The 13,473-nt window shown below is 42.2% G+C and overlaps 3 protein-coding genes across 3 annotated transcripts in view; 1 reads left to right on the top strand and 2 right to left on the bottom strand.

The window, feature by feature from the left end:
• Window positions 1-27: 27 nt before the first annotated feature.
• Window positions 28-2,036, bottom strand: LOC124327135. The gene is made up of 5 exons (XM_046786053.1): window positions 1,427-2,036; window positions 1,090-1,362; window positions 495-1,022; window positions 338-421; window positions 28-270 (listed from the first exon to the last, which is right to left on the bottom strand). The coding sequence occupies exons 1-5, from the start codon at window positions 1,938-1,940 to the stop codon at window positions 170-172; spliced, it is 1,500 nt and encodes a 499-aa protein (XP_046642009.1). The 5' UTR covers window positions 1,941-2,036; the 3' UTR covers window positions 28-169.
• A 427-nt stretch (window positions 2,037-2,463) lies between these two features.
• Window positions 2,464-3,958, top strand: LOC124327326 (transmembrane emp24 domain-containing protein B-like). The gene is made up of 4 exons (XM_046786334.1): window positions 2,464-3,042; window positions 3,116-3,312; window positions 3,373-3,439; window positions 3,502-3,958. Exons 1-4 carry the CDS (start codon window positions 2,470-2,472, stop codon window positions 3,724-3,726), a joined length of 1,062 nt encoding a protein of 353 aa, XP_046642290.1. The 5' UTR covers window positions 2,464-2,469; the 3' UTR covers window positions 3,727-3,958.
• Window positions 3,959-4,878: 920 nt separating this feature from the next.
• The window catches only part of LOC124326898 (RNA pseudouridylate synthase domain-containing protein 2-like), a 36,303-nt gene continuing 27,708 nt past the window's right edge, over window positions 4,879-13,473 (bottom strand). Inside the window, exons 4-11 of the mRNA XM_046785616.1 lie at window positions 13,144-13,265; window positions 12,345-12,445; window positions 8,675-8,762; window positions 7,027-7,247; window positions 6,508-6,698; window positions 5,389-5,985; window positions 5,188-5,315; window positions 4,879-4,950 (exon numbers count right to left, since the gene is read on the bottom strand). Coding sequence (XP_046641572.1) covers window positions 4,879-4,950; window positions 5,188-5,315; window positions 5,389-5,985; window positions 6,508-6,698; window positions 7,027-7,247; window positions 8,675-8,762; window positions 12,345-12,445; window positions 13,144-13,265 — 1,520 coding nt within the window. The remainder of the gene's footprint in view (window positions 4,951-5,187; window positions 5,316-5,388; window positions 5,986-6,507; window positions 6,699-7,026; window positions 7,248-8,674; window positions 8,763-12,344; window positions 12,446-13,143; window positions 13,266-13,473) is intronic.

Genomic DNA, 13,473 nt, shown 5'->3' with positions numbered 1-13,473 from the left:
TCAAGCAAGCCATCCATAAGACGTTTGTTTTTAACTTTACCGAGTTTATGTAATTCTAGCGAAATATTTTAAATTCTGAATCATAACTTACAAACCATGCTCATTGATTGACAAAAGAACAAAGATATTCATGCTCATGCCAGCAGTACGGTAGGAAACGCAAATACTCTTAACGGCGGCTCATCAATCTCTGTTCGCGTTTCCGGATAGCCGCTTGCCTTTTTTCTTCCAACAGTTCGGCTGTTGACTTTACTGTCTGAATTGCTTGTGCTGTTTAAGAGAGACAGATAAATGCTAATTAAATTTTGAATCTTTTAAAATTTATACAAGGTATTACTTTCGATTTGACTGATAAACGCCAGTACATCTGGCTGGGTAAAGTCGTCGTCATCGTCAAATTCTGTTTTACAGGTTACTGGCACTAAGTTACCAATTAGAAGAAAAACAAATTAGTTTCTAATTGAATTGAACTATACTTTTATATCGAAATTTACCATATTGGCTTTCAGCTTCTTTCGCGACAGCACTCATTGCACAAAGAAGATCATCGTCGTCGTCATCAAATGGATCTTGTGATTTAATCTTTTCAGGTGGCGCAACAAAATTGGTTTGATGAACTGGTTTCTTATTATTGACTGGATTATTCACTAGTCTTGTAATCCCAATGCCGTGAGAAATTCCTGAAAACGGTTTCACTTGAACAGACAAAGTTGATTTTTGAGATCTAGATGAGTCGGGGCACACGTTTCTATTGCGATCTGCATTGGCATATTGGGGAGTTTGGTTGGACCTTAACGATGGAATTGACGTTCCGGCCCTGTAGGTTGGTTTTACTTCGTTTACTTGCGGTTTAGGAATAATTTTTTCTGTTAGATTAAATGTGCTGGGTTTTCCCACTTTCGACGAAGAAGATTGGTTGACACATGCTGTGGAGTTGTGAAGTGTTCGAGGTTGTGAAGCCAAGGGTATTGCTCGTTGATCTATTGCAACCGGAAGTTTTGTGGTAACTGATTTCGGCGATACTAAATAACAAAAATACAGGGATTTAATGAGATGTCGATTAAGTGTTTTAAGTAAAAGAATACTTACCAAAATTATCAAGACTCTTGTTTGGAATTAAGTCTTCAGAATCCAAATCAAAACTTCTACGAGCAACATTCTCTGGACTTGGCTGATTAAACACAAAGATAGTGGAATTGTTTGTTGGGGATGAGGATGGAGTTATTAAAGATTCATTTTTCTTCTTTTTGGATGGAGTTGGGTTACAACCAATTGCTTCCTCTTCCAAAGCTTGAGTGCTTAAAAGTACTGATTCACTGAAGAAGCTGTCATTGCCAAATGCATCACTGGTATTCAGGCTCTCTAAATTGCAGAAATAGTGTCAATTACATAAAATTTTAAAATAAACAAATTATAAGTTTCTTACCTTGTAAGACAGATTTATTTTTATCAATCAGCAACTCACTACTGTCTATGACACTTCCTTTGGCAGAACGAGGGGGAGTCATGATTGTTTGTGCTTGTTTATTGAGCAAATCATTTAACATTGCAAGTTCGTTCACTACATCATTATTTTTGTCTTCTGCAAGCACAATATTCTTCTTACATCGAGCAATATGAGGTCTCAGCTCCCTTTTACGGGTAGGAGTTTGGTTTGGTGTGCTTGTCTTTTTATCACTTAGCATTACTTGATATTTCCTTGCACTTGGTGAAGTCAAGTCCCATACGACTTCACTTTCGCTTTGCTGGCTAAATGTGTTCGGCTGCCTACAAGGTGGACTGGCATATCCAGAAATCATGATGTATTTTGCAACTTCAGCAGTTTCGACATTTTTAATCCTGGACAAAGCTGGCGACTTTTTTCCGGGATTTTCATTTTCTTCAAAATTTGCTGCCTTGTTGCGCCTAGTCAAATAAGAATGTTGTTTGCTTTTCTCCATTCGTAAATAATCAAATAACCACTAACGTAAGAACTAAGAATGAACCGTTCATACTTTCAAAGAATTTGAGTCGACGTAATATGTTTTCTTCAGTCGCATTCAGTGGCTGTTGCCAACTTGTTCAATTTATTTCGGGACAAACTTTATGAATATTCATAACAGTATAGTCTGGTTTTTTCATGCTCTATTTATATTTAGGATTTTATTCGTAATATTTTATTATTTGTTACATAATATTTTCAAACATTTAATTTTGACAGGTACGAAATTAAAATAATACCTGGCCTTGCTGTTTTGAGGTACACGTCGTGTCAACTTCTGGCTTTGACAATATGGAATCGGACCGGATAATTTTTACTTTTTTTAAAATGTTTTTAATTTTTATGCTCTTAATTGTATCTCGTGTAAATGGACAACATGCTCAACCTGGGCAGCAACAACCAATCCAACAACAAGGACAAGTACAAATGAATCATAAAATAGATAAAAGTTTTAAATGGTTATAACATTTTTCCTTACTTAGGTACCGATGCAGCAACAAGTTCCAGGACAAGCTCCGATACAACAGCAAATTCCGATACAACAGCAACAACCAATACAACAGCAACAACCAATCCAAGGACAAGTTCCGATGCAGCAAGTACCTATGCAACAACAAGTACCTATGCCACAGCAAGTACCTATGCCACAGCAAGTACCTATGCCACAGCAAGTACCTATGCAACAGCAAATACCAATGCAAGGACAAGTACCGATGCAGCAAATGCCAATCCAAGGACAAGTACCGATGCAGCAAATGCATCCTGGTCAGGTTCCCATGCAACAAATGCATCCTGGTCAGGTTCCCATGCAACAAATGCATCCTGGCCAAGTACCGATGATGCCGATTCATCCTGGCCAAGGGCAAATGCCTCCTCAACCACATCCAGGTCAACCACCAATCCATATTGCACAGCCTCCTATGACCATGCCACTCTTTGATGAAAATGCTGATGATGCTCCTGCTGTTGCCATGGAATACAAGGTTCATGTTGATCCTGGAAAAGAGGAGTGTTATTTCCAATTTGTCCAGAAAGGCGCAACTATTTATGTCAGCTTTCAGGTAAACACATTTCTTAGCTCGAATGTTATTCTGCAGTTTCCTTAATTTTCTAATTTCCCTAATTCCCATTCAGGTTCTTCGTGGAGGAGATGGTATGGCTGGATTTGCAATAAGAAACCCTAGCGGCCAGTTAGTTCATCCTTATCAATGGAAACCTGCATCTGAGTTCCAAGAAGTATCACCTACTGGTGGATATTATGGGATCTGTGTGGACAATCAGTTCTCTCGATTTGCTGCCAAATTAGTCAATCTTTATATCACAACCTTCAGGTAGGCATTTCACATTTGGAACTTTTCCATGTTTGAAATTCTATTTTTTTTCTCAATTAGGTATGACCAATGGGAAAAATTTACTCAGGAACTAAAAGATATTGACGTTAGTGCCGAAAACTGCACAGTAAGTTAAAGAAATTTCGTGCATCCGGTACTGTGCTCATTTCCATAATTTTAACCCCTTAGAATATACTTCAAGGCGTCGATAAACGAATTCAAGGAATTTTACAAATGCAGCAATTGGCCAGAAGCAGAGAAGCCCGTGACTACAATCTTCTATTGGATAACGAGACTTACGTGCAAAATTGGTCTATTGCTCAGTGCGTCGTGGTTATTGCTTGCTTTGTTGTACAGGTTTACTTTGTTAAGAAACTTTTTGAAACTAAAAACAGTGGTAGAGGAAGGATCTAGAAGAGATTTTATTACGCGTGGGATTTAAAGATACTTATTTTTTTTTGCCAATCTCAACGGATCTTCCAAAATTGACATAATTTTTAATGTTGACTCTAAACATGATTACTCCTTTTTTTTTACAATCCGTCCCAATCTACATTCCATTTGTCCCTAAATTTAATGAATTATTGAAGTGAAACCGAGTTGTGAATTTGGTGATGACAAAATACAAAGTGCTCATGTCTTACTATATGGCTGAGTGATTATCCTGTTAACTAAAATCAATCCACTTAATTTCTTTCTCTAAAATGTTTTGTTGAAATTTCTAGACAGCTGTTTTTGTGCAAGTGAAAACAAGTGAAGCAAAGTGTCGGGTCCTAAGAAATGATACTTTTAGAAAACATTTCGCGAATGTCGAAGGATAATGTGGGCTTGCCCTTTAAAGGGCTAATTGTATTAGTCGAATACTACAGAACACAACACAAGAGGACCGAGAATAAGAAATGAAATTGAAAATAAGGATCACTATAATGTGAAATTACAGTCCCAACAAGCTACGGGTAATAAAGGAAGGGACACATCCGTGGTAGCCGATGTTTTCCACAGTGCGCGAGCAGTGACCTGCACTGCATTGGGTTGAATTTCAATTAAAGTTGTGTCAAATAATAAAGAATGAATAAAGAAGACGGAAAGCTGTAAAGTAAGTAAGTGAAAAGAGAAAAAGGTTCACAAAAAAACACCAATGGAGTACCATAGTGGAGACTGTCGGCCGAAGGAATCGTTGATGAAAGATTCCTGGAACTATTGCCATTCGACAACTTTTGTTTCTCTTGAAAAATAATTTTACTTCTGTTCTTAGATTTCGTTAAGGGGGATATCTTTTCTTTCTTTCGTTCTTTCTTCTACTTTTTTCTTTTGATAGACAATCAACATTTATTGACTCCGGCATGATCATATCTATCGAAACAATGTCGATGGGATGCCTACGCCGGGTCAGATGTATTTCAAAGTAAATCGTTGAGGAGAACAGAAAACTGAAAACATTTTGTCTCTTGATATGTTCACAACTCAATCGGCCGGAATACGACAATAACGCGAACTGCACTCGAAAAAGAAAACAAGGCACAAATGACACACAGACAAGAGACGCGTAGATGACCACTAAGGTAATCAATCTTTCGCTACAGACGTGAGTTTGAGTTCCCCACTGTCTGATGAGTGGACACTGTCATTAACTTTTTCCTTTCAATCAATATTGAACAACATATTCATTCTCAACTTAGTAATTATATGTTTTACTCCTCTTTCTTCATTCTCCTAGTTGGTAGACCAAAGTTACCGGACCGAGGAATCACAAATGTGATTTTCGACATTATCCCTAATATTCGTCATTTTGCCAATCGGATTGCGCCCAGGTGGGTAACTGTGTTTCGTACGACCATCCAGGCCCCTATCAAACATTTTTTGTTTTATCCATACCTTGTAACGCCAAGCGTGAAGGAACATCATCAAGTCTTTAGGCTTGGGATCACGGAAGCGCGTCTTACATTCGAAGCAATGCTCATCGAATGTAACTTTGTCGGAATTGTAGCTATCAACGGCTGAATCTATAATAATGATTTTAAATCATAGCAATGAGAAACGATACAACAATGGTAATAACTTAACAACAAAACTGACCGTCATTTGTTTTATTGGGGGCCTCAGGTGAATTGCGATCAATGTGATCTGTGTTTTCTTCCGGTTTAACTGCGCTATCGTCAGCGACACCGTCATTCTCACTTTTGACGTTGTCCGTTGGGCTGGCCGGTTTCTCATTAACGGAACACTCGGACTCGAGCACAGCTCCCGAGGGCGATAGGGATAATGTAGCCAAGGGAGACGGATCGGTCAGCGTCTCGGTGCTGACTTGATCCTGGGTCGCCTCAATTTCCGTGTCGGCGCTGTTGGGTTTGAATTCCGGAAGCGATACGACTGCCGTTGGCGCCTCTTTGGATGCGGCGGCATCAGGAGTTTGGCTTCGGCTAGAGACTCCACTGGCCATTCCCCCAGAGCTGCTCGACGGAGTCGCTACGCCTGTCGCTTCCGGTGGTATGACGCCACTAAAAAAGTTGGGGGCAAAGTCATCACCTTCGCCTCCCAGCCAGTTTTCGGCGTTGTGGATCGAGATCAAGTCATGGATCAATTCTTCGTCCGTCTTTCCAATGTTGCCATCTTTGCCTTTCTCCGGACCGAAAACAACGTGATTGTACAAGGGGTCGTTGGCAATCGGATATCCTGGAAAGATAAAAACAATATTGCGTCGTTAAATCCAGATACTCCGCTTCCTCCACATAATAATGAGCGACTTGAGCTTGCCATATCGTCCAAGGACTGTTTACTGTTACTGCCTCCCTCCACGTTTATGATTAATAAGTGGATAGTGATCCTTAAGTCTCCGGTGAGCACAACATTTACTGGCGTCTAGTTACGCACGATTTCAGATGACAGGTGGGCAAAAGTACGAACAATTTCAAAGCAACTATGGGTGCGGCATAACAAGCACTATACCCGTCGTTGAGTCAAGTACCAGTACAGAAGGATTTTAACTAATGCAAGTCGCTCGACCGAGGGCAAGTCAATTTAACTGAATAATCAGCGATCCAGCGATTCAGCGATCCAAATTCCACTCTTGTGATCATGACGGAAAGACCTCGGATCCAATTAACAATGGGCGTGCAGGTTTTTGTTGAGTAAGTAAGTAAGTCACCCCGTCGCTCGCGATTCCCCCGAGACGGACGTGAAATTCCCTTGACTTACCGAGGTACTGCAGATGAACTCTGATCTGGTGCATCCGGCCGGTGCGAGGCTTGCAAAGGACGACGCTGGTCTTTCCATTGTACGAGAGGCGCTCGAACTCCGTTTGACAGTCCTTGCCTTTGGGGGAGACCCGGCAAACACCGATTTTGTAGCTGACCACTTCGATCGGTTCCGTGCACATGATGTGTCCACTGGCAAACGAAAATCAATTTGGAATATGATTACAACAAATCAAAGGGCCGTACACAGAATGCGATCATCCGGAACACGGATTAGCTTCTATGCATTTTCACAACGACCAATGGGGCAAAGTCAATAAAATAACGAGACATCCAAACATGTCCTATACAAAGAACCGACTCGGTTATGATGACTCCATAGCTTGATTGTAACAAATAAACCAATTAATATTAGAACAGGGAAGGAAGGAAGGAGGAGGAGGAGGGAGTGGAAGGAAGATAAGAGAGAGAGAAAGGGCAGCAAAGCATGTCAAGGGGAAGCAATTGTCAGTGAAATTACCTCGGGAATTCGCCTCCGACTCTGCAGACGTACTCCTTGGAGACGAGGCGCGTGCGGATCTGCACTTCCATCTGTCGGGCTTTCTCCTGGTTCCTGCCGAACATTAACAGACCGGACGTGAGCCGATCCAGTCGATGGATCGTCCGTAAGTTGCGCAAGTTGTGCTCTTTGGCCAAGATGAAAGCCACCGTGTTGTGGCGGTAGCGTCCGCACGGATGAACCTAAATAACACACATACACGCGCCGTCCGGAAACGAACCAGTTAATGCCGGTTGAACATCAAAAGAATTTCATTTTCAATTGAGACGGAATGATGGGCGGGGGTGAGGGCGAAAGCTAGGAGGTAAAAGGTTAGATCGAAAGCACGTATCGCCATCCAGCTAATCGTTCCAGGGTTTCCGTCTTTATTGGATTGAACTATCCGTAGACTGAACCAGATATAGAAAACCCGTATTTACCAATCGATTTCTACTCCTTTTTCCCCAAAAAAGTTCTACGTGCTCCCTCCCTTTAGAAAAAAACGTCCAAATCCAATATTCATGTCGACTGCTGGGTGGCAGGAGCAGGCAGACATACGCAGATAATGTAGTCGAGCATCATCTGCAATTCTGCATACACTAGAGTGCATATTTGATTAGAGTCTGCTATTGCAACCCGCGCCAGCAGTCACCGGAACGATTGAGCCAGGATGGCGTCTCCTATCTACAGACGTGGACAAGGTGACACGTCGGAACATGAAAACAAAAGTGGCGGGGAAATAGCGAAAAGTTTACAGCCAACACGAAACGAAAATGGGTCGTAATAAGGAGACAACAATCCTTGGCAAACGGCAAAATAAATAAGGGATAAAGAGAGAGAGAGAGTGAGAAGTAAGGTGAGGAAGATTAGGGAGAAGAGAATACAAACATCGGGATGTACAACCTGGTACACTATCATCTTCAGTGAGGCACGTGCGTGAGCCGAGATTGGGCTTGTCTATCCATCTAGTATCCCTTGTAACACTAAACAAAATCTCCGTTTTTTCCCTACTCCTACTCTATCTGTTCTATTCTTTCCCCCCAAGTCGGTGTTAGACTAAAACCCTCCCGACGAGGCAGCAGCAACAACATCATCCCTCGGATTGGCCCCCCAAGTGACTCCATACACTCAAAAAATAAACCGAGCGAGGCAATCGAGCGTTCCGAGTCGTGGAGCATAGAGATGGCGATCCTATTTTCTGTAATGGATATGTTTCTCTCGAATCGCATGTCGTCCAAAGAGAAGTGGAGTCGAGGAAACATTGCAACAAGATTGAGACGTTAAGAGAGTCGAGTGAGAGAGAGAGCCAGGCTTCTTCATCGTCCTTCTCTCTTATCATCAAATCCAAAAGGCCAACGATGTCTTAGGTCATAAAAACCCAAGAAGGAAGGGGGGAGCGAAACGGGAAAGAGTTGAGCCGCAGTTGGCAAACACAAGTCAAAACAACCGAGTAAAGTAGAAAGTAGCCCACTTTGAAGAGAGGGGGAAAAGATGGTTCCAATTGAGTCAAAATATACGTCAAATTACATTTAAAGTGAGAGCGCTTGTGTTAAGTGCACGTTTTCAAAAGAGACGGCCGATGGCTAAGTCTCGTGCCGAATCTACATTCGACTTTTTTATTTTTACGTACCGGTACGGAACATGGCTTGTCTATCACAATCATGTCGTCATCTTGATAGACGATTTCGATGATCTTCGACTCTACCGGCACCTCATGTCTGTGTCATTTGTGAACCGAGGAAAGCCAGAATGAGTCGTTGGTAATATTCGGATGGGAGCGGCCAAGCAGCAAAACGGCATCAGCGTCAATCAAATAAGGTCCCGATATTTTTCCATCAAGCGCGTACGGTGGATGGGATGCAAGGCAATAAGGGGGGTTCGAATCAATAGATAAAATCAAATAAACAAAACAAAAAAATGCACACATCAACATTCAGAACTGGAAAAACAAAGATATAATAGAAGAAGAAGAAAAGTAAAAGTAAAAAAAACTAAAACTAAAAAGATTCAATCAAAAATAAACAGCAAAAATTCGGTAGAACAATCCCCAGAAAAAAGAAAACACGTGCGCTCACCGACGCAAACGCAAGGCGTTTGTTTATTGGTTGATCTCTCGATTGTTTACGCCATGGCAATAGTTGCGGAAGGGCGAGCAAAGCACAAAGGGAACAAAAACGACAGGAGAGAGAAAAATAAAAAAAAAACGTGTCGGATGTGTCGGCAAGCGTCTCTCGACAAAGAGGTGGCGAGTGCAAACGGCGTAAACGGACGACTTTCACTCTGTCTCTCTCGAGTGAGTTCCTTCATCAAGGCGATTGGCTTCATTTCATTACACTCCTAGAACCAGTCAACTGCGAAGACTCAGAGTATAAAGACGACTCCGGAATAAATGATAAAAAATAATAAAAAAGAGAAAATAAAAGAAAAAGTTGGAAAGATCGCAGGGCCTTATTTGCTGTAGCTCTTAACAACTTTATGACTTTGTCGCTCGAGATAGGTGGCGGCGCCTACGCATTCAAGATTCTCGCGCTCCTATTTCAAAATTACACCAATGGATGGCTGCCTTCTGATTGGATTTTTTTTTCCCTCCCCGAAAAAATAAACTACCGCACAGTCTTTGCCAAGGCGTACAAATAGAAAAAAAAAGCACACGCGAGAGAGGGTGAGAGGAAGAGCAAAAAAAGATCAACTCCATTACATCCATCGAGTTGCTTCGAGTATGCGCAGGGGCGTAAGTCAATCGATCGATCGCCAATTCCACGCATCCTTTTTACACACATTGCTCTTATACATTTGCCGGAGATTCAAGGTGTATATAGACACAGACATAAAGAGACCAGCAAGGCTGGTGGTGGTAAGACTATTGAGGCGCAGCAGAGAAAAAAAGGGGGGCACAGAAAACCGTACGGATGTTATTCGCCCCAAGCCGACAATGACATAGTAGTTCTGCCAGACCAAAAAACGACGACGACACAGCCGGCGAAGAAAAGCGGAACACGTCCAAGTCTTATTCAAACAGACAGAAGCAGGACCTTTCGCCCGTTCCTTATCCCACAAGAGACACGGAAATAAAATGGCAGAGGGACAGAAAATAGGAAAGAAAAGGGGGGTAAAAAAGAAAAGAAAAGAAGACTACAAATACCATCATTTCTTTTCATGGGTGTGAGTGATGGTGAAAGTTCTCCAAACCCTATAGAACATGGAGACGATTGAGATGCGCACCACACGTCCACCTGCCACGTCTCGGCAGACAACCGACGAGATGCGTGACGACAACTCTGCCATTCTTTTGTGTCTTTTGTAATCGCATCCGATTCAATCTGGTCGAAACTAGGGCGAGTAGGGAGAAGATAGGGGAACAAATCCGCCTTGCGTTTTTATTCGTTTCTTTTTATGCGCCAAATTGATGCGACGCTGAACCAAAGTCCGTCGTCTTTTCTCGTGGACAAGCGGATGAAGGCCGTGCGCATCCGCCGAAATCACAGCAGTCCCTTCCGCCGTTCTTGGCAACTTGAAATGTACATGTCGCATTCTTATTCTTCTCGTCTGCACTCAAGTTGATTTCAATTCTTCAATTATCCATCAACCTTCAGGTCTTAAATTCGTGTCCAATGCGAGCAATTATGTCGTCGTTAATGACGACGAAAAAATCGACTTCAACGTACGATTTGAGAGGAAACAAATTTCGTTCAAATTCGAGAGAGGGAAGAAACAGAAAAACTCGCAACACGACTTTTTCTCTTCTTCTTCTTCATTCCAGGAAGCGGCCAGAATCAGATCAAAAGAATGTTCTCTGCCTCCTCTGGCATCGTTACGCCTCGTTTCTCACATGATAACTCTACTATCGAGTCTTGTAATCTCATTATCGGAGAGACATTTGGTCTCGGCCAAGACGGCGATATCGTTCCATCGTTCTTCTTGTCTTTTATGTTTCAAGCATTTTCGCTCGAGTGTCAAGCGATCCTCGATCGATACTCGATCAGTCGTCTGGGTTCCATTCCACATTTCCCCTCCGCTTCCAATCTTTATTTCTCCCCAGTAAATATATAGACATCTGTTATGAGATGCCTCGCAGGAAGGTCTCCGTCCGTTTTCTCTAGGCGCCCGTCACTTGGTCCAAGTGTTTGGGCCTATGTGTTCCCGAGCCCCACGTACGCAAGCTGCTGTGATGTGATGCAAGAAACGGTTGCTAATCATGTGGGCGATATTAGCTTTGCTCTCTCTCTCTAGCTCTCTCTACTGTTGTTGATTGTCTTTGAAATCCTTCACAAACTCGGCAGCACTCCAAACTCTCTCCAGGATCAAAGAGATGCACAACGTCTACCTCCCCTCAAAATCTTCTTTCGTTTCCGGATCGTATCCTAATCACGAACGGAATGGGGATAGGGAGGGGGAGACGGATGTTGTGGATGCCTTGAGGGATTTTCGATACGTACTCCATACACAACTAGAGAGATGCCCAGCACGACTGAATGCTGATTGGTTCGGTTTTCACGTACTACTAGATATATATATATATGTTGTGCACCAGATTGCAAGGGAGGATTAGGCGGGGAGGGATTAAATTTTTCGTTATCTTCCAGGAATAAAAAAAAGAAAAAGAAAAATAGGGGGACCAAGGATAGGGGGGTAGAAAAGGATTTTTTCTTTTTTTCGTCATGAGGAATGAAGAAAGACAATGACGCCACAAGGGATTGGTTGTTTTTAGGGATTTGCCAGTCAACGAACGATCACGACAAGAACAATGACAACAACAACAACGAACATCATTAAAGAAGAGTGACAACTTACAGGGACGGAGGGAGGCTTGTGCACAACCACCAAGTCCTCGTCGAGGTGGACGATGCTCACTGCATCCCCAATCACGGGCCTCTCGTGTCTGCGCAGCCGTTTTTATTTTTGTTTCGTTCGTTTGTTTGTTTGATTTTTTTTTTTTTAATTGTACAGTTTGTTTGTCCATCGCCATTCAATCAGCAGGTCGCAAGCAGAACAACACACAATCAACAACAACGTGGTTAGAGCGACGTCATGTTTCTCGTTTTCGTCTATGATACGTGTATAGAGCTATTAGCCTATCATGCCGGTTTGAGTTTTTGTTTGTTTTTTAATTCGCACGAATCATCGACGTTTGAAATTTCAATGAGCTAACGTCGGTGATCGCTACAAGCCAATTGAATTCTCTTTTAAAACTAATTCAGAAAATAAAAATCCCTCCAAAATCAGATAAAAAAGAAACACGATCAAAGTGACTACAAAGAAAAAGAAAGAGAAAAGATGAGATGATTGCGGCGGCTTCTTACCTGTGCACGATGTTGGCCAAAAGGTCGTTGTGCTTCAGTCGGTAGTCGATATCCACCTTCTCATAGTTGACGGTCAGCGATCCGGATTTAATGCACCGCTCCTGCGACAACAACAAATGGAACGTCAACGATTTTCTCCTCGAAAATTAACGATTCGAAACGTGAAACCAATAAGATCCGCCCCAATATTTTCCTTCAATCACGCTCGACCCGTTCCTCCTACGAGACACCCCCTGGCAGGAAATTGTCGGTCAAAAGCAGACGGGATAAATAACATCCCGTGGAAACGGCAACCGAGCAAACACACACACACACAGAGGGAAAATCAAATTGAAAAAAATCAAGAAAACGAATCCTCCTTCCCCCCCAAAAAAAAACAAGAAACGAAAGAAGAATCAAGAAAAGAACAGCTAAAGCGTGAAATGACGACCCGACAAGATTGAAAACCAAAGAGTCACGCGTTTGTTCGCGTGTGTGTCAACCGACAGGAGGCCCCGTGTTTCTGCAGCTGCTACCGTCAAGAAGAATGACAGCGCGTGTTTCCCACTTTTCAAGCGGATAGACAGACGAACGAACGAACGGGCGGATAGAGAAGGGGGTACGGTAGTAGTATCAAGTATACATAACACGCAGCAGGAGGGACATAACAAGTTTAAACCTGATTTCAGTTCCCCCCGTCAACCGAGTCCCTTCGGTTGACAATAATAAAATAAAAAATAAAATAAAATAAAGCAGAGCGAATCTCTCACATTTCAAATTCAACAACAACTTTTATGACTGTAAATCAAAAGTGACTTACGTATTCCTCGACGGGATGGGCTCGGAACTCTCTGGCAAAGACGTCAAGGATCTTTTCTCCAACCCAGCGACCTTTGGTGAACGTCGTGAAAGTAAAGTAGTACGGGTACACTTTGCGGAGACCTAAATAAAAATGACGACAAAAATAAATCCAACAAATCAAAATCACAAACATTGAAAAGGTCAAGCACCGAAAACGCCAAATAAATTGCGAACTTAAACAATAAAAAAAAAACTCGTCAACAGTTAAACATCCGTCACAACTGCGTAGAAACACGCACAATTTTTATTTTATTTTTTTCCTACTCTGTCACGAACGTCCGCTTTGTGT

The sequence above is a fragment of the Daphnia pulicaria genome, chromosome 2 (assembly GCF_021234035.1).
Source record: "Daphnia pulicaria isolate SC F1-1A chromosome 2, SC_F0-13Bv2, whole genome shotgun sequence".
NCBI lineage: Eukaryota > Metazoa > Arthropoda > Branchiopoda > Diplostraca > Daphniidae > Daphnia > Daphnia pulicaria.
This window is presented reverse-complemented; position numbering and strand designations above follow the sequence as displayed.